Here is a 21917-nt window from a genome sequence, read left to right on the forward strand (position 1 = left end):
CGGAAATAAATAGACGTTTGTGAATAATTAAAGGTTCTTTGAAAAAATATATTATATAATATTATAATATTATTATTTATGTATAAATTATTGTATTATTATTTAATATTTGTTGGTAATTTAAATATGCACATGTAAATAAATAATGATATAATTATTGTGAATACGGCGTGTAAGTTCCAACTGGAAGAGCATTCTTTTATTTTTATATTATAAAGCCTCAGGCATGATAATTCTCAATCCGCAATAAAAAACACTATGTTAAAAGCAAAATAATTAAAACTACTAAGAAGTATATTCATGTTCATCATTATCTTTGACTTCATACTAAGGAAGTCAATACCACCCGATCGAGGCATACCTGTTACCCCAACGGTGAAGCTATGCCTCCTGGAATACGCCGATGACGCTGTCATATTCGACAACTCAATCGCGGGCATTCAAAAGACTTTCAACAGGTTGCATAACAACACTTCTCGCGTTGGTTTTAAAACGCGAAGAAAACCAACGTGTTGTGTAATAGCACCTGTCCTGATCCAGATTTCCCTCTGATAAGCGACGGACAAAACATCGAGAGCGTCGACAGCTTCAAGTACCTGGTGGTACACATCACGTGAGATGGCATTTTGTAAAAAGAGCTAGCTATCCGAATGGGAATGGCTGGAGCAACATTCAACTCGATGCGGAATGTCTGGGACTTACTCTGGGATTGTACTCGGTCAAAACCAAATGCCACCTATTCGATGCTTGCATTCTGACAGTGCTGCTTTACGGTAGCGAATCATGGCACCTTATGAAGGCTCGGAGCAACCGTATACTGAGCTTCGAAAACAGATGTTTGCGACAAATCTGGGTTTGCGGTGGTATTAGAGTTGGGTTTTGGGAATTTCTCGACGGGAATGCTCGAGAAAATTTCGAGATTTTCCATCCCGAATCTTGAGAATTCAAATTTTTAATATTTCGGGAAATCCTGAATCTCAAGAATCTTTTCTCGGAATTCGGGATTTCTTTATTATCAAATGTTAATTGAAAAAAATGATTTTTTATATGAAAAAAGTGGACAGAAAACACAAAACGTTCAAAGACTGATCGGAGCATTTAACACAATTAAGCCAACGTCGACTCAAAATGAGCGCAATTTTTGCAACAGCGGGGAATATTGTGTCTCAAAAGCATACGCGATTGACAGTCTGTGTTTTTTGAAATTCCATTTAAAGTAATGTTTTAAATTATTTTTGTTTTCCTACTTCTATTTTGTCTGTTTTCTTACATAAATTTAAAAAAATCATATTTTTTTTAAGAAAATTCTTTGCTGAAAATCCCGAATCTCGAATTGAGATTTTCTCGGGAAATAACCAACTCTAGGTGGTATGACTTCAGGAGCAACGAGAAGATAAGAGAACGTCACGCTGAAAGTGAAGAGGCGACGTTGGACCTGGCTCGGCCACGTATGCTAGAAGAGAACCTCAACCTTGCTTGCCTGTTTTTTAAGCCGACTGGATTCTGGCGTCTTATAAGGCCGCTAAATACTATCTACAGAGTGTATACAGTAAAGCTACGGAATGCTGGTTTGACATAGAACAAAGCACAAAGACTGGCGAGTGACAGGGAATCTTGGAGGTGCCAGGTGGTGTCCATATGCTCTAATTAAGTGGCGGATATGGCCAAAAAAGAAGAAGAAAAGGAGTAGGATAGAAACTGATTAAAAGTAGGCTGTTGATAGTTGCAGCTTGCGCGATATTTGCGTATGCATAGTAGAACGATAGTGGTGAACCTGCCGGAAAAAATACGAACTCCCCAGCAGTGCAGTAAATCCTCACGCCTCGCTGACACTATTGAAAAATGAGGCTGGCGCTACTTACTATAGTTGTATACTCTGATGTTGACATTGTCTTCCTGGAACCGATATTTAAAGGTGACCGCACAGGTCCAGACACCGAAGTCATCATATTTTATATGACTGATTCTTATTCCGCATTCACCCCTGTCTAGCCCCATACCCCAGTAAGAAAATCTGAAATTGCAAACCGTCGAATTTATCATCAAATACAGAATAGATCAGTGGAGCTGCACTCGTTCATAAGCCACGAAATGCGACGTCATCCTCTGCAACTCTTACCGTTAATCTTTCATTTGATGACAAGTTGTGGAATGATGTACTTTTGTCCTCTCGTAATCTGGCCGAGATACTGTAGTTTTCTGGTTTTGATACTACGCAGAACTTCTCGCTCCTTTCCCATTCGATTAAAGCTTTAACACTTCGTGACAGCTCTTGGTTTAGAATTGAGAGAACGTCATAACATCCTACCATACGCAGTTTCAGACCTAGGTTAAGGTCTCAAAGAAAGCGTCTTATTTTGAGAGAGGCACTCCTTGCGATCTCAATTCTAGTTTTTATTTCCTGAGACTGGTCCCATTTCTCTTAGACCCAGAATTCTAAATATTATATATAATGCATAGCATAGCAGTATAGCTTATTAGCTATTGATTAATATAGAAACGGTATAATAAATAGTTATAATAGCGCAAGGATCTAACTTGTATTTTATATACTAACTATATTATAGTGATTATTTATTGCTAGACTCAAATTGCGGAGTGAGTCTCAGTTATAGATAATGTACCCGGAAGTCTCGATTTGATTAACCCCCTTTAACCGCCATTATAATCAATAATACCATATTGTGGATATTTTTTCGAAATGGACCCTTCTAAAGGTTGACATCATTGATTTATATTGATAATAAATACTTTAAATAACCTTTTTTAATGCATTTCACCTAAAAACAATTTGCATTTGGTTCTGGATAGAATGGGCTTAAAAAGAACATGTCGTGGCACTGAGTTAACAAAAAGGCATATGGACTCAGTTTGAAACAGTGAATCCGAGAGGTTGGACACGTATGTTTTCATACCTGGCATCAGAAGAGATATTTGGCTGAATGAAGATTCCTTTTCCAGTAGGGGTCATGAAGCGGCAGTATTTTAAAGGTCTTTCTTCCGCCGATCGACAAAGCAGGAATGCTACATTTCCCAATTGATATAATAAACCAGGTTGCGGATTGTACAAGGCTTCGGTCACCACTGTCACCTGTAATTTGATTATGACGAGTGGCAATTATTTAATGTATCCTATTAGCTCCTTTTTTATTTTTGTACGTAATTTTATTTGATAGGTACTTTTGTCCCTTTTCGTCGAGAGGTCATTCTTAAACCTACAATAGGTCTAAATGCGACATAGTCCGGGGTATCAAAAATGAATTAAAAAACATAATATACCTAACCGAAAAAAAAAATATTTTTAAAAACGGTACATGTCCAAACACGCGCGTTACCATGATCTTATTTCCTACTTCATTTATCGCTTGTCAATTTATGGCTACGGCCGTATGTTGTAGCTTAGCCACTGGGAAATGCCAATAGAAATTGCGTATTTCCAAAAAATACTTCCTTATTCTTAGGTCAATAATTATATAGCAAATATTATTCGTAAGATGTTTATCACATTTGAATGGTCAAAGACATAGCTTATAATCAGTTACTTTAGAATTATCTTCAAATGTGTAAATATTGCCTAATTTTTGAATAATAAAATGCCTAATTCTTGTCAAATTTGGGATCACAGAGATGATCAATATAATTTTTTATCGTAAATACTTCACTATAATAATGTCGACATAAATTTTACTAATGGTGTAATGACGTTTAATACTTTCTATATGTTTATACTCAATATCACAAATCACATTTATTATTCTACAAAATTATTTATATCTGAAATCGGCTCACTGGTGTACGTTTTAACAAGAAACATTTCCTCACTAATTACTACTACACAAATATAATCTGAAAACACGACACCAGTAGATACTTATAGGAAAATGATTTTCATTTGTTTTTTTTCGCGACCTGCTATAAACGATATTTTGACGTGTCAGTGTGTTTTCAAATTTGGAAGATACGAAAATAACATCGAAAAATGATATGACATTTTGATTACATAGTAGGTATTGTTACACCTCCGAATGGTTCACATTTGGGAATGTCTCTGTGGATCAAAAGGGCGTCGAACCATTATCGAGCCAACGCATAGTAAGGATTGATTGCGAAAATAAATAAATAATGTTAAATATCTAACCGGCAACATTGTCTGAATGCCGTTAAAAAAACGAGAATGGCAACGCCGCATTTGTACCGCTTCGAAAACGGTAGTTTGTTTTGGCGCGGGAGAGGAATTTTGACAGCAAAACAGTAAGCAGTGTTAAGGTGAAGTCTTTACTGTGCCTTTTTTAAAGAGACACCTAGCGGAAAAATACGAAGCTTGCAATTTGAGACATTTTTTTGATAATTTACAATTTCAACTGTATTAATTAATAAATATATATCTGAAAACATTAAAAAGATTTTTTTTTATTGTAAGTCACCTACAATTTAAGAAAAATATTATAAAATGTGAATTTGGCGCAGGGTTCTACGTTATTATTACATATTATTTTATACTCATATTTATTATTAAGTTTAGTTTATTAAGTTTTCTATTTTTTGACGTAGAGAGTTTTGACTAATTCATAGTTTTAATATTTTTTATATTAATTGTAAAAAACATAAATTTTTATAAAAATATAAATGTGTATAACTTGAAATTCTTTTTATTTATATCAAATCGAGCTTCAATATTAAGACCATACCTAAATAAGAAAAATACCTATAATCTTCATCAAAATATCAAAATAAAGTAAAATAACACTTGCATTAGTGAATGAGAGGACATCATATTGTGTACCGTCATTCGAGGATAAACCGCACATCCATATTCCAGCGTCATCAGAAATGACATTCTAAACAAAAAAGAATATTATATAGACACGGATATATTATTAAGGTCAATACGCCACCCAGCAGATCCACCGAGCGGAAAAATACGAAGCTTGCAATTTGAGACATGTTTTGATAATTTACATTTTAAAGTTCTTTTTAATAAGTGCGTATGTAGGGTTCGATTTGGAGATTGCCACTGGGAGAGTAGTCGAGGTGTCGTAGGTTATGTGTTGAGGATGATGATGAAGAAGTCGAAGATGGATGCAGGAGCGAGTTTTATTTGTGGCGTAATGGTCGGTACAATAGTATGTTACAGTAGTTATGACGTTACAATACTTATGTTACGGGTCCGAAGTCCGCATCTCGGTACAATGGGATGTTGTGCGGGAATGCGGGACTATCAGATTCTAACAGCCCGGGAACTTATATTCGAGTGATATCTCGATGAAATATTATACGCTTATTTATAGAGTCAAAATAATAAACTTCTCATTATAACTTAGTAAATAATTAGATTGATCGAGTCAGCGACTAAAATGGCACTTGCGTCAATGGACATACGAGTAGCTGACTTTTGTATAAAATGAGTTGTATAAAAGCAAAAATGCCACTGTCCACAAAAATTCGAATAAGACATTTATGAATGTACAAATATTTTCAATATTTTTGTGTGTGTACAACTTAACAGATGAAATCCAATATCCCCAGAAAACCATTAAAACTGAATTTATAAATTCGATTTACATGCAAAGTCACCACTGTCCACAAGTAGTGACATTTAAATCCACCATTGTTTAAACCAGCCAAAAAGACAGCATAAGAAATTATCAAAATGGCCGTCAGTTGTTATTCAGTGCTGAAGCAAGTAGATTCATTGAATTTTTAGGGACTTTATTTTTGGAATTAATCAGTTATTACTTTGAAATGGAGGAAAATATTACACCTGCGTTACATGAGAAGCCCAGGAAGAGGTCCATAAACAGTGAAAAGTGGAAAAGGAATGAAGAAAAGGCTTAAAGGTATGTTTTCAATTTCATATTTATGTATGGAGATACCGGGTGTCTCATAAATCATAACTTTTTTAAGAATATTTTTTTTAATAAATTGCAAAAGGCATAAATGATGAAATTTGTAGATTTCACTAACATAGTTTGCAATCAAATAGTTTTTTTGTTGATAACATACATTATGGGGTTGTTTTTTTTTACTATTTATTATGTCCCCAAATATTTTGACGCCCACGGTGGCCGTGTGGCTTAAGCGTTGGATTATCACACCGTGGGTCCCAGGTTTGAATCCTGGGTCTGGCAAGTACGCATATTGTTTTTCAATTTGTGTGTGAGTCAGGGTATGGACCTAATAAGTTCAGCAAGTGGCTGACATCCATTTCTCGTAAAAAACAAAATCTGTTAATACAAACCTCTACTCTGTGGAGGCCCATAATATGATCCTATTAGGATCGGACATGGTCGGGAAAAAAAAATATTTTGAAAAAAATTGTTAGAATATTTTCTTTTAATTTAAATTGCTGGCCTATTTTTCAAAACTGTATGAAAAAAAATATGTTTTTTAATAAAAAATATTTTTTTCTCCTAAAGGACTCGCAGAGCGTCTAAGGTGTAAACATAATAATAAAAGATATAGGTATGTGTAATACACTTACTATGAATGATATAAAGGGATATCATGAAAAATTTTATTGCCTGAATACTAAAACACAACAAGACGTTTATGATGTATGTAATATATTCTTTTAAATCTTTTATTATTTTCTTTTTTTTTATATTTACTACTTTCCAACTGAAAAACTAAATATAATTAAATGACTTGTTGTTTCGTACCATCCTGTATTACTTACGAATGTTGAGATTCAAACTCAACACTGTCCATTACAAAATCATTAAATTTAGTCATTTGGATTATATTAATCTTAAAAATATTTGCTACTGCACCATCTAATATCAACAACAGTTAACTTAAGACTCACTTGTTTGTATAAAGTACTAGAATTACCCCAGCATCGGTTTTATTTGATATCTCACGATATGACTTAGGTGGACAGTGGCGTTTTTGCTTTTATACAACTCAAATATAAATATCGCGGAAATAACAATAAAATAATATTTACTGATTTTACAATAATTCGACACTACGAAAAAAAAGATATTTTAATATCGCCGATCAATAATCTGCTGACACGTATTTAAAAACATCAGCAAGAAAAATATTTTTTATTTTAAGCTAAAAATAAAATCGAATTCGATAAACGATCCCATCTTATTATTACATAATATTTTATGGTCATGATCATTATAAAAAAATATTTTATTGAGTTTTCTATATTACTGTACTGTAAATATATTTCAATAATTCATAGTTTTAATGTTTTTTTATATTTATTCGATCGATTTCTATAAAAATATAAATGTGTATAACTTGAAATCTATTTTTCTTATATAAATAAATGAAATGGTGTACATACTGATCAAATTTAATATTGTTAGTTCCAGAATTGACTCACGTCTGCGGTTAGGAGACAAACTCCCACGCGCAACCGGCGTTCGAATGGATGCCCTTCATTCTTAACTAATTGTCCATTAGGACGCCGAACGTAGCAGTAGGATGCTGGCCATGGCACTTCACATCGGATACGGAGAGACGATCCTGACTTCACTATTGCTGAACTGATAGACACTAAAGTAGGCTCAGGTGATGGGTTGTTAATATCTGAATTTAAAAAAATGGTGTACTAAATATATTACATGTATTTAAGCCAGGGCTCGAAATGGACCGGAACGTACCGGAGCGCCGTTCCTGTTCGTGAAATCGGTAAAATTATCGCTCCGTCTCGTGGAATAAATAATTTTACCGGCTGAGCTGGATAGGCCATATAATAAAAAAATCTAACACACTTATTTTTATGAAAAAAAAATACATATTATACTCACTTTGATAACTTTACTATGTAAAAATCTTCAGAAAACTGTCGTGCGCTCCGGTTCGTAAATATTTCCATTTCGACCGCTGATTTAAGCTGAAGATGGCTTGACATACATTTTATCACCATACAATTAGTAAAGGTTACTGTCAATAGAAATTTAGTTTTGAGATAAAAATCATTGAAAGTTGTAGTTGATTGTTCAGATTGTTGGTCAAACCTTTCTTCGTGAATAAATAAACATGCGTAGGATACATGACGTCATGATGAGCCCATATTATATTCGCAGCTATTTGCTGGAAGAACATACAAAGACTTCTTCAACCCCACCACACTCGGTATTATTCGAGCATATCACGAGGCCCTACGGTTGGTTATGAAGCATCAGCAGTTTTTTGACAATGTCAATTTCTTAACTCATTGTGCATTTAAAATTAAAATAATATGTGTATTTTCCAGACCAAGAATTCAAACGTGGAACCCAAGACATTATAAGCCGATGCGTAAGCCGCTCGGCATGGGCGGTTACTAAAGACTATGGTCTTGTGTAAACTGTAACAAAAAGTGCTCATGGGAGAGAGAAATACGGTGAATTAATAAATAAACAAATAAAAGACTATCTTCTTCACGGTCGCAGTAAGACCCGCAATATTTTTAAAGTAATAAAGTTGGCTCATGAAAGCTCGTTGGGCCGATTTGAGCAACTCTTTTCTTTTCGTATACAATTTTGGATATTCCCAGAGGATGTGCTTGTATCCTGTAATTCTCCGTGACAAATCCAAGTCCAATAAACCATAACAGTGAACCTACAGTGTCCAGTTAAGAATCGGCTGTTGTCAAAGTGGTAAGGTGATAGAAGGCCGCTCCACCTTATTTACCACCCGTGTACATTCTTCATGCGGAGATATTTCCCGAAGTGACGCGCCTGACTGTCATCAAAACTCGTTCACACAGCGTTTCGCCTCTCGTTGCTTCCATAGCGAATCCTCAGATTTACCTTGTGTATTTCCCATGGTTAGATAGTTCGCGGAACCATTTGGCGAGAAGTGAACGGTGCTGAAAGTGGTCTGCCACTGTGCACATAATATGTATGATGAAATAATGCTTACGTGGGATGTTCGGTATATTGATGAAACATCCGGTAAAATCTTCAGGTCTATTTCCAATGTCGATTCTCCATTGGCCATGGTCCAAATTTACATCCAGAGGATACTCAATTCTTAAAGCACACGATTGTGCTCCTCGGCTGCAATATAATACAATATTAAAATTTTATTCATGTGAAAATTTAATATCCGGTTGAACTGCACGTCAATACGTAATGGCGGCCATATAGTTATCTTTTGTATATTATATTATAATATCTGCTACGCCCATAAACGAGCAGTATTGGCACACAGTTCGACCGCCAGGCTCAGACTGCTTGCGACCCTCCACCACCGTGTTTTTGTAAAACTGTTGAAATTTGGCCAGGCCGAAAGTTTTCGGCCTTTCGGGTGACATATGATGTCGGGCCGTAAAGTATAAGTATCCGTATGCTTTTTAGTTTCAAGCTAAGGTCAATATATGGCCTCTGTACCAAATGCAAACGCGAAGAATAAAATTAATAATTTAAAATACCTTATAATATATTGTGAATTGCCAGGTATTTATTCTCCCATATATATTAATAAGTACAGATTGATGCTTTTATAAGCATCTAATATAATATTCGATACCAATATATTGTTTTGGTGATTGAATAAAACATAATAATACATACATGTTGATAACCCTGATTTAAATAAAACCATTTGTATATATTATACCATTTTCTAAATGATATATTTTTATAAATATCAGAATCTAAGTGTATTTTACATGAATGTGTCTCTAATAAAAATAACTAAATTCATAATAACGAAGTAAAATTATTTGTGTATCAATATCGTTCAAGTATACCCGACTTTAAACCAATTTAAACTCCACCCTTGTCTATTATCTTCGCGAACCTAACCTCCATAGTTTCTGACGCTTGGCACAAACTTGACGTATATAAGTACTATATATGGATACGTCCGTTGAGAGTTCGAAAGATTTAAATGGGGTTGTTTGAGCTGATAATATGTGCTGTGCCTACTAACGTACCGTTAAGGATTTCAATACCGAATGAAAATGTCAATATTGGTTTTTCGGCATTTCTTATTGAATACCGGTATTAAACCGGTATTTCTTAAGCATTAATAAAAAGATGTAGGTGCTTATCAATAGAAATAGCTATTAAAATCTTTTTGAAATAATATTTTATAACTAAAACCTACATACCTACATTTATTATGTTGACAAAAAATTGTTAAAAATGTGTATTGAACATAATAATTGTATAACTAGTAATTTATTACAAATAATTTGAATATATTGATAATTTTAACTAAAATTCATCAAGTGCAAGTAAGTACGGCTGCAGAAAAAGCTTTTTAAATTCAACGCTTGTACAGTCATCAATAATTATAGAGTAATTGAACATTTTTGTCACGGATGTTTTCTATTTCGAAATAGTATTATGATAAATCATCGTGACAATTACTATATACATATATTTGATAAAAAAAAAAATATTATTTTTTCACCTCCGTTGGATTCACTCAATATATTTGCATTTTAGCAACACATAACTTATAATTCCTTTTTAAAAACGTAAACGCGTGTGCTTTATTAATAACTAAAATTCCAGTAATTTGGATTTTTAAAACTAGTATTTCGGTATTGATAAATACTGGAATACCGGTATTGCAATCCCTACGTATAGTTACTGTCTGTGGTAGACTCAACCAGGACCCCTAACTCGCTGTGTATGGCCACCTTTTGCACTAGTCCGCGCCTCCCAGTTTGGAAATCGCTGTTATAGTGTATAATAATAAAATTATTGTTATTATACTCCAAATATTTGGACAAGTCAGTAATTCAAACTGGTTCTGTGTATACAGATATTTTCAAGGCATTTTATCGCGATCATCACGATATCATATTGTCATTTATAATACGATGTTCATCTTGGTCAAATTTTTTTTCATTTTTTTTCGACGACATTGTTAACGTTATAACTTAGTTTTGTGAGTACTTAACGGATCTTCAAGCAGAGTGTATATTTAAGTTACCATCATAGTTTGTTTAAGTACCTTAAAACCTATGTTACTTTGTAAGAAAGCAAGTTATTAGGTATGTCTTTTTATATCAGTTACAAATCATGTGTCAACGGCACGCTCTGCGGTCAGCGAAGTCGGATGAGCAAAACCGCCTCTACAATGACTTTACAATAACATATAATATTTTTCTTGCTAAATTAACTGTTTATATTAATTCAGAATTGCGAACATGAATATCGAGTCATTGTTATTGCAAGAAAATTACTTGTCCGACCGTGGAAAAATGCAAATAGTGCAACTTTGTGTAATAAAATATATTATTAATTAATTTATAACGCGGTTTCGTAATGCAAACAGAGTCATTTTTCCATGAATTGTTTACAAAGGCATGAACTCTGGATCGGTTATTCAGTAAACAATGACATGCATCTCCAGGTCATTCGCCCCTAGCTAACATAGTATTTATTTTGTCTCAAATCACTATGAAAACCAAGGGGGCGAAAGACTTAACAACACAAGTAATCAATTAACATTCAGTTGAGTCCACGATCTAACAATACATAATTTTCTCCCAACGCATCTCCGCAATTATTATTAGCTGTAAAAATCACTAAAATATCATAGTACGTGTCTGTATTAATAATTGTATCATTTATGGTTAAGAAAAATAAATTGGGTCTTACTTTATCACGCACAATCCTTCTAGTCATTGAAATCAACCTACCCCATCATCCATCCCTTACCATAGTTTTATTATTTGTTTTACGCAGATGATCTTACACTTTTTTCTACCTGGCGCATTTGCCAATAGTTGTAATGACATTGATAATATAAATAAAAACTTACATAAATACATTAATAATAATAAATAATATAGGTACTGTTACACTCCCGAATGGTCCCCATTTGGGGTGTCTCTGTGGATCTAGAAAAGCCCAAACCATTATTAAGCCGACAAATAGTAAAGGTTGATTGCGAAAATAAATAAATAATGTTAAATATCAAACCGGCAACGTTGTCTGAATGCCGTTAAAAAAACGAAAATGGCAACGCCGCATTTTTACCGCTTCGTGCGGCAGTTTATTTTGGCGCGACAGAAGCATTAGTCTATGAGTTCCGCAGTAACTGTTTATATAAAAATGCAGGGCAAATTTGGCTGGTGCTTTAAAAAATTACGAAAAAACGGATTTCACTTATGGTTTTTGATGCTGCAAAAAGACTCAACACTCATAGAAAAGTACCTAGTTCTGAAAATAGATGGAGATTAAAGGGTTTATTTGTAGTCATATTGATTACTTTTTTTAGTTAGAAGAATTATTGTTAAATAGAATTTTTATATTTAAAATAAACCACAAAATATATATTTAAAGTAAGTACTGAAATAATAAATAAACTTGGCTCAGTATTCCGCATCTATCTTGAAGATTTTCAATGAACTGAAGTTCTTTCGTTTCGTCGACATCAGCAAAATTGAAAAAATTATAACCAACGGACGTGTTCGAGCGTTGTTTATGTTGGTTGGTATGGCAACAACTACACATTCAATAAACCTTTTTCTTACAAACTTAAATAAAAATACCTTTAAAAATTATGCTTTTTCAAGAATATAAAAATACTAATAGAACACCTAACTATTTTTTTAAGAGAATGTAGTCTTATATTATTAAATCTTTCAATTTGAAAGTATTTAATAAATAATTTTGGTTTTACAAAAACAGAACTTGCGAGATTGTTTTGTGCACAAAATAATACCTACCGTACTTACTTAATAATAGGTACCTAGGTACATTTATTTAAATAATATTTTAGCCGTTACAAGTGTACACAATTACAAATAAAACTAGGTAGGTAGGTATTGAATAAACAAATAAACTACATAGGTGGTAGGTATTCGACTTGTTTTTAGTGTATGGAAGCATTTTTGACAGCAACGCAGTAAGCAGTGTAAACCTCACTATCCGCCAAAATTAAATTGAAAAAAATTTGTATAAAAATGTAACCATTCGTAGATATTAACGTAAATAAGCCTCGCCGTTTCTGACTACAATTCCGGTGTGTATTTATTTGTTCACTCCTAAGTCCCCAAAATATGTCAGATGATAAAAAAAAAACACGAAAAAAAGCGAGGAAAGAACCAACTTTTCGCCATCGACTTTTAACGGGAGATGTCAGAACCTACACAAGATTTATGAAACCCCAGAAACATACCTAGGAATGAGAAAAATTCTAGAATAAATGTTGAACTGAATAGGACTTGAATTGGCGGATTTGATTGCTCAAGTAATAAGGCCATTCAACCGAAATGTGAAAGATGTGAGTTCGGCTCAAATTTTTATATTTTTTTCTAATAATTTATATTTGGGTTTCAAAATTATATAGTTTGTTTTTTCAATGAAATATTCTTTTATAAAAAAGGACATGTTAAATACTAAGTACTAACATGTTCATTTCTTGTAATGCTTGATTACCTAAATGAATGTAATCAACATGTTAATAGACGAACTGTTAGAAAGAATAAGCCCTTAATATTGAAAAATACTTCAAATGTGTGACCATATTTCGTATGTCGAGTAGGGACACGAGACTGGATTATACTCAAGAGCTCGGGATAAAAAATATTGATTTAACTTACTGTGTGGAAGAATATCTACCAGTAGTTAGTCCTTCATTGATTAATATTATTTTTCCTTTAGGGGATATGGCTCTGCACCAATTGACTATGAAAGTTGTTTTGGTAAGACTGCATTTGAGAACTATACTATTTTCTTCTATTTCTACTGAACTATTAACTCCTCCTTTGACTGAAAAAGAATATAGATGATTATTCAAATAGGTTACAATATTCATATTAAAATCATTGAAGAAAATTTCATAGCTTGTCACAAATTCATATCTTTCACTCAAAGGCCAAATAACTCTCAAGCCGATTATCTGTCTCGATTGTCCTCGATCGTGAAATGTTATTTTGGATGGTTCCTTGGAGCTCCTTGGCCAAAATAGAACAATTCCTATTAGCATATACGCACATAAAGGTTCGCCACCGCTGTCCAGCGGTACTCGGGCAGCATTGTACGTTAAATGTAATACAGGAGACGTCCACTAATAATTTGTAACAAATGTGAATATCCAAATCGAGCCCGTTATGCGTGCAATTAACACAATATTGCTCAGACGCATCGCACTCAATGATAAACTATAAGACATATTATATAACCTAAGTTAATGTCATTTCATGCGGCATATTAGCAGTTACTTAATGTAATTCATACTTATCCCAGCTGACTCCACCAAGATAATCGTGTGGATGATCTGATTTATAGACCTAGCAATATCCATAACGCACGTCCAGTTTCCAATATCATTCACTTTGACTGGATCAAGTCTGAAGGAGCACTCGGAACTGTAAAGCTTTCCAGAATTGCTAAAAATGCTGCAGATGTAGGGTTTTGAGGAGGAATTTTTTAAGCAGTCAAGGAGAACAGACGATCCAATCTCTGCTTCAAGGATTTCCTCTGCTTCTTTGGGGGGAGCTGAAGAAAATAGTTAGGAAAAAAAGAATATTCCTATGATTTTTTTACTCTTTAAAGAAAATATTCTTTACATAATCTGTAAAGATATATAACCTACCTATGAAAAAATATTTTTAAAATACCTACGCTCATTGTGAATTATATTTAATTTATTATATTAAGTATACAATATAAAACGTTTACAAAATATTTTTAATCCAACAAATAGTTCACAAGATTTGGTAATAAATATTACATTCTTGATATTGAACATACATACTTTGAAAACGTATCAGAATTATTATTATAATTACTAGAAAAATTCTTTGAAAAGAATAGTTTAGTACTTAATTGATTCTTTTGTTTAATTAAAAACATAAAAGCCGATAGCCAAAAAGTAACCGCAAGTTGATAAGCACCTCAAGATGTAAAACTATTTGATAATTTCGTCTTATTTAGATAGGACATCCATTGCTTAATTGGCAAAGCACATTGGCGCGAATTCAAAGCATATGGGTACAATATGTTTCGTCGGGCGTCACATCTGAGATGTTTTCAAATTATGTATGTTATAATATATCACTTTGTTTGACCTTTTCAATGGCTGTTAATTATGGTCACCTAAAAATTAAGAAAATATTGCTTCTACCTAACAATCTCTTGGAATATTATATTAATGTTGCATGTTGGACAATTATTGTTAAATTTTTCCCTTCTTGAAACCGTTGGTAGAAAAACCGATTGTTCGAATAGTTGATTTTAAGACATTACGCCCCAGGAAAATTAATTTTATTACTTCATAGGGCTTTATGATTTTTTCCATGTTATATTATGTCCATGTAAAACTTTGTATTAATTAATCACAATATTGTTATATATTACTAATTTCACTTAGTTTAATAATAATCATGACAAAATACAACAATATTACTTATATATCGTCTCTGTTCTGGCAGAACACACTAACTGGAGAATACTAGTTTTAAGTAGTTTGACTTTGAAGTTGTTAAAATGTTTGAAATGGTCTATCATGTGAGTTTATTAAGTAATCGTAAAAAGGATGACTTTAAAATAAAGACTGTTTATTTATTAAGAAGGTTTCCAGACGGTAAAGTTTGAAATATGGAACATTTTGGTACTAACTCAATATGTAATTTTTTCGAATTAGTGTCTTCTGCCAGAACAGTGACGATATTATTTATACAAATAAATCTTGTAGAGAAAAGTTATTTTATTGAACATATTATGGACAATTAATTAACTATCTAAATGAAATTCTCTGTTTAAAAATAAAGCAATTATATTTATTTAGCTTTTCAGAGAATATTATTATAGCCCTATTTGGGTACTTTAAGTTGCTTAAATTAAAAATAATATTTCAATAATAATTAACAGTTAGAAAGAATTCAAATGACATTCATGATGAATTAAGCCAATTTATTGTCATTAACAACATAAACCTCAAATTGTTAACATTGAATACAGTGAAAACACACTTAATAACTCACTGGTATATACTTCTAATAGTTTTTGGTGTCTTATTGGTATTTTAGGGAATAATTGATTATATCAGAGGTAACGCATCCGCATCATCATGTATATGAACTGCACACAACTGCTTATTATGTAGTCATAATACCTATGTGTCTTTTTTATATTCCACATTACAAAATAATTAATATTTTTATGAATCTACTCACATTCTACATTTATATATGAATAACTCCTATAATCTTGGTTAATGGTTTTCCGTAATTATCCATTCTCCATTGCTCCTACTAGAAACCGACGTCACACTAAATCGGCATCGCCTGTTACCCACCATATGAAAAGTGTCGTTTCCGTAAGGTGAAAGTCGTTGTTCCTATGAAAATAACAAAACCTAAATATGAGAAAAGAATTGAAGGAATACAAATATACCAGTGACTAATATAATAATAATAAGAAGAAAAAGACCAAGGCTAAAATTAGCACCCCACCCCCCCCCCCCATATTTATAAATTGGTGGAATTATTGATTATTGTATTATTAATTTCTTCATTGGATCAGAATCGGTTTTCTACTTTTATTAACATACCTAATAACAAAAATACTTTTTTATGTGTTACCTATTTTTTAGATATTGTTTATTTGCATATTTAGCCCATTCTCACCGTTTATAGCAAATTTTACCTAAAAAAATCTAGTGATGATGCATATATTCGCTATATTTTGCATTTCGAGGCCATAAAAGGTGTAGTAAATGACTTCGATACTGCAGAAGCTATGGCAGTTTCTCAGTCCAAGGGAGCACTTTACGATTGTAGTATAAAAAAAAAGCTGTGATAAGCACTCATTTTTCCCACATACCTACGAATATGGAAAACCTTGAAACTCAAGGTTTGGCGTTGACTGAATCTATTCAGTTAATAAATAAAATCCACCGAATGAACTCTGCATTGCCAGAAGCATTTCCGCGTAAACTTAGAAAAAAGTTTAAAAACATTATGAACAATTTGAAGCTTCGAACCTTGGCTTTAATGAGATAATAATAATCTAATACCACTACAATAAATAAATTCGTAAGCTGAATGCAGAACTAAATAATTCTAGCTAACATTTGAAATATTTTCCAGCAGAGTTCAGTTATTTATTATTTATATAGACAAGTGTATGCACCATTTTTTTTCAATAATCCTACTAAAATATGATATATACATTTATCCATAAAAATAATAAATAGGTTACTTCAGTAACTCTCGTAAAAAAAATCAAATGTGGGTGAGAATAGTTCTGCATTCAGCTGACGATTATTAATTGTAAAAAGGTAGGGAGATACTGTTTTTTTCATTAAAAGCTATATTTTAAAGCTTTCCTAATAATACTATAACCAATTTCAGATTAATTATTTTTACGGTCAGTGTTTTCTGTACACAAAAAAGGAGTTCGTGAAAGGTCGTTACTACGAAATAAATCACTAACTTAAGTCATTATGTCTCGTCTATTATCGTCATAGTATCGTCAACATTTGGATATTATTTGTGCTTATCATAAAATAAATACATTTACCAGAGTCTGTCGTCCATTTTCATCAAATCAAAAAGAGTTTGCTATTGATTTATTTCCAAATAGTACACGCGTTGTTGATATTTTAATTCTATTTACAGCTTGCTGTTTCGCTAAATTTAATTATTTTTTAATCAAAAAATATATTATTTTCCCCCTCCGGTGTGCCGCATCTATACGGCACATAGTCTGCCTGGACGTATGGAGTCTCACGAGTAGGGTTGCCAACCGTCCCGGATTGGCCAGGATTGTCCCGGAATTAGAATCGCTGTCCCTGATACCGGATGAATGCTAAATTGTCCCGGAAATTTATAGAAAACTATTCCAAAATTGACATCTTGTAAATCCGTTGAACGTTCTTCAAACGTATGTTAAAATAAGAAATAATAAAGAATGTTTTCAATTGACATGGGAGCGATTATCCGTTTTTCCAAATATATTACAAATCATAATTGACATCGATGCGTTATAAAAATGAATATACAAAATTTTGATTGGTTTTTCCTGCTCTGAACAAAGAGCAAAACGATGAAAAACGATGGGCATTTAAGGATTAGGATAAAAAAGTATTTTAAAAGGTATGAAAAATCGGTCGAACTGATGAAAATTGTGTCTTTCATTTTGTCCATCCCTGCGAGTAATGCTTACCCTAAAAGAGTACATATTTAGTCACACTAACAGTGTGTGGACGAAAGCCAGAAGGAAGTAACATGGATATCGACTTAGTAAAGGCGGAATTGCAAATACGACTTAATAGTGAATCGTGTGCAAAATTTGCGAACTTTTTAAATACGAACTCACTTGCGAAAGAATTGGTGATTGCAGCAAAAAGTGAAAAAAAATATTATTGGAATAACTCGTTAAATTTGTTATTATAAGATTTTAAATTTTAATTTTTTATTATTATGTTATATGTATATGTACATATATATAAATGTAATTCGTAAGTTTCTACAATAGTTAAAAAATATATTTAAAAAAAAAAATTATCATAAAAAAAAGTTTCCTCAGAAAACTAGGTAATGGCTGACTGATAATGATGATGATTTTCAGTTTTGAGCTATTTATTTTGTCCCGGAATCATCACAGAAAAAATTGGCAACTCTACTCTCGGGACGTCACTTACATTCTTCTGGAATCCTTCACATATTGGAATTCTGGGGAACGAGTCTAGCAAAAACAGGAACTCTTGAGAGGAGCATAGATAAACTCCCTATACCTTATACAGACTTTTTTGAAACATTCAAGAAAATAGCTGTTTTAGATACAGATAATACATTAAAAAAACAAGGATTAACAAAAGGTAAAATGTACCTACTATCAATTACATCACAATTCTGAAATCAAATCATTATACTAATAAAATGTTCAATAGGTAATCGCTGTTCTTACCTACAAGATGCACCTAGCGATAAATACGAAACATGAAATTTGAGAATATTTATTTTTTGATAATTTACATTTTAAAGTTTTTTAATTAATTAAATACTTCCAACAGTATTACAAAGTTTTTTTTTAATCTAAAGTAAAGATGAACTCGAATGAACATACGATCTTATTACCAATTACTTTATGGTTATATTTATTACATTTTGGACTTATTCATAATTTTATGTTTTTTTTATATTTATTTTAAAACCATCGATTTTTATAAAACATAACAATGTTTTTTATTTCTCCTTCCTAATTATATTTTATGATTTATTATTGTATGTCTCCTAATAATTCAGTAACTAGATGTCACTAATGCTAGAAACAGATTGACGTCACGTCACGTAAGCTCACGTGTTATAACAATCAGAGTGATCAATAATTAAAACTGAGAACGTACAAAACTATTCTAAACTAACCGAAAAAAAAATCTTTTTTTTTTAACGGTGCATGTTCAAACACGCGCATTAACATGATCTTACTCCCTATTTCAATTTTAGTTTGTCAATTTATGGCTACGGCCGTATATTGTAGCTTAACTACTGGGGGATGACAAAAGAAATGGCGTATTTCAAAAAAACACTACCTTATTCTTAGGTCAATAATTATTATAAAGCAATCATTATTCGTAGGATGTTTATCACACTTGAATGGTCAAAGACATAGCTTATAATTAATATCTTTAGAATTATCATATAATGTTTAAATTTTGCCGATTTTTGAATAATAAAATACCTAATTCTTGTCAAATTTGGGATCACAGAGATTATCAATATAATTTTTTATCGCAAATATTTAAATAAAAGAAAGTATTAATTCATTCATAAAACTTGCTTAAAAATATTTCAAAATATAACTTACTTTATATGTAGAGTTTACAAGCATTTCTGTATTTAAATCATATCGTTCTAACGATATAATACACATGTAGATATCGTCAAAGTTGAAATTACTTGATGTTAGTTCAATAGAAAAATTTCCTCCAGAAAAAACTGTTAAACGTGATGGATAGGCTTGTGCGTCACTCTGGGCTGTAACAGAAAAAATATAAGAGTTAACGTATTATAGAAGTAGAGCAAAGTATCAATAAGGTGAATTGCATAATGACACCAATAAAAAGTTATCCCTTAGGAAAATCTACTCCAAAACCATAAAGTGGCCGGAATTGTAATCAAGCTGTCTCACATAAATAGGATCAGGGTTGACTACAAGACATAGATTTAAAAATGCATTTGATTAAAAATTATATCAACATTGAAAAACATGTTTGGTTTAGCTGTAGTTTTTAATTAGTGAGTGATAAGTAAGAATAATAATATTGTCCGAAAAATAATTTGTTGAGCTCAGACGAAATTTTGATAAAATTTGTGTTGCAGACAGGCAAGTAAAGACTTGCGTCCCCAGAGGGCAGGTAGAGAGAGAGACGAACTCATCCCATCTCTCGTCGCTGTTTATCGACATGTTTAAAAACACTACAATATTATAAATATTTTATTAGCAAATGCGCTGTAACCTGTACACTAATATTTTATTGAAAATAAATTACACCGCTTCTCTCTGCAATATCCGATGTTGTAAATATTATGTACCCGAAGTACCCAGCACTTCAACTTATACAAAAATTCATGCCAATAATCAAGGGGACCTAAAGTTACCTCGCTCCCTTTGGAGGTGACCATAGATGTACTAAATATAGAGATGACAATACATACAATTTTACATGTAAACGCGGTTACATGGCACCGCAGCCTGCGATGATTTGCAGTGCTGTGTGTGCAGTGCGGTGCTTTTAGAGAAATAACAAGCTGTAGGTAGTTTGAATACTTTCAAAACCATCGTAATTATTGCAAACAGGCGTAGGTACATAATAAAATTGAGCTCACGTATGGATTCCTATAATATACTGAAATATGTGTATTTGGTCAAATCGTAAGAAAAAATATGTGAAATGATTAATTTACACTACGCACATAATTCTGAGGTAATACCAACCAAACGGGCGAAGGGATGAGATATTAGAGAAAAACAATAAATAAATACTATTTCGGTTGTAACAGCCGAAGCACAACCTGTTCTAAAGAGCCAGTCAAGACGAATACTACCTATCATACTAAATTAAACATGATACGAAAGCTGCTAAATAAATTATTATTGCAGAAAAAAATCCGTCCAAATTAGACTATTTTCTGAGAAACTAATTTTATACCTACCATTAGGTTTTTAAATAATTCCCTATGCTGATTAAAATACTTTCATATAGATTATTTTATTATTTACCAATAATCTGCTGTTGATATTAAATAATTGGCACTGTTTTAATAAAATACTTGCTATTTATGCATATATATTATACTAACCAATTAATTTGAAGCCAAAATTAATTATATCGCACCAAGACGAAATATAGCACTGAATATATTATTATTTTAATATTTTATTTATGTTATACATAATATACTTACATTCAACTGAAACTATGACACTAAGCCAAACTAAATAAAAATATTTATCCATTGCCACTTTAAATAGTGTAGTAAGTAGTAAAACTGAAATTTGTATTTAAAAAGTATTTAAAATAGTTATTGCCAAATACATAACATTTTCACACACTGACAGACAGTAAACTAGTCTCCAAAAATATATTAGATCTGTTTTATGAATGTCGATAAAATGAATAACTCACATTTTTTTTTCGGCATGTATTAGGCCAGAAACAGACTGTTAGTGATAACGATAAGTTACGTGAAATCATACGATATCACGTTGACAAATTTAAAGACATCACGCTTAGAAAATATGCTAATGTCATGACTTGTCATTAATCGAAAGTACTAGCTCAAATAGTTCTTCCAATTGTGAAGAGAAAATAAAAATTATGGTTGTTTTTTCAGTTCTTAATACTGAGAGACCGTGGATCCTATTTATAATAAACTATAAATACGAAAATTGGTCGAATTTTATCACTCAATTCAAGGATTATTACGAAAAGATTCGATACGGATTTACATTTTGGATTTTCGAATGCCTGAATAAGAATTTGAAAAAAACATA

The 21917-nt window shown here is 32.2% G+C and overlaps 1 protein-coding gene across 1 annotated transcript; it reads right to left on the reverse strand.

Annotated features, from left to right (window-relative positions):
- Positions 1-869: 869 nt before the first annotated feature.
- Positions 870-21460, reverse strand: LOC147071107 (uncharacterized). Its single transcript, XM_085948374.1, has 10 exons — positions 21329-21460; positions 19728-19897; positions 16091-16254; positions 14151-14411; positions 13514-13682; positions 8866-9002; positions 7340-7545; positions 4752-4838; positions 2916-3091; positions 870-2014 (listed from the first exon to the last, which is right to left on the reverse strand). The coding sequence occupies exons 4-10, from the start codon at positions 14215-14217 to the stop codon at positions 1855-1857; spliced, it is 1002 nt and encodes a 333-aa protein (XP_085804500.1). The 5' UTR covers positions 14218-14411; positions 16091-16254; positions 19728-19897; positions 21329-21460; the 3' UTR covers positions 870-1854.
- Between the last annotated feature and the right edge of the window lie 457 nt (positions 21461-21917).

The sequence above is a fragment of the Rhyacophila brunnea genome, unplaced genomic scaffold (assembly GCF_057557595.1).
Source record: "Rhyacophila brunnea isolate RB1 unplaced genomic scaffold, BYU_Rbru_1.0 scaffold_20, whole genome shotgun sequence".
NCBI classification, from domain to species: Eukaryota; Metazoa; Arthropoda; class Insecta; order Trichoptera; family Rhyacophilidae; genus Rhyacophila; species Rhyacophila brunnea.

Excerpts from the sequence above, each read along its gene's own strand:
- LOC147071107 (XM_085948374.1), bottom strand. The coding sequence starts at position 14,217 with ATGGATATTGCTAGGTCTATAAATCAGATCATCCACACGATTATCTTG. Across the intron at positions 4,839-7,339 it reads TTTGTCTCCTAACCGCAGAC|AATGTCATTTCTGATGACGC; the intron begins GTGAGTCAATTC and ends TTTTTTGTTTAG. Across the intron at positions 3,092-4,751 it reads ATGTCCTCTCATTCACTAAT|GTGACAGTGGTGACCGAAGC; the intron begins GCAAGTGTTATT and ends ATCAAATTACAG.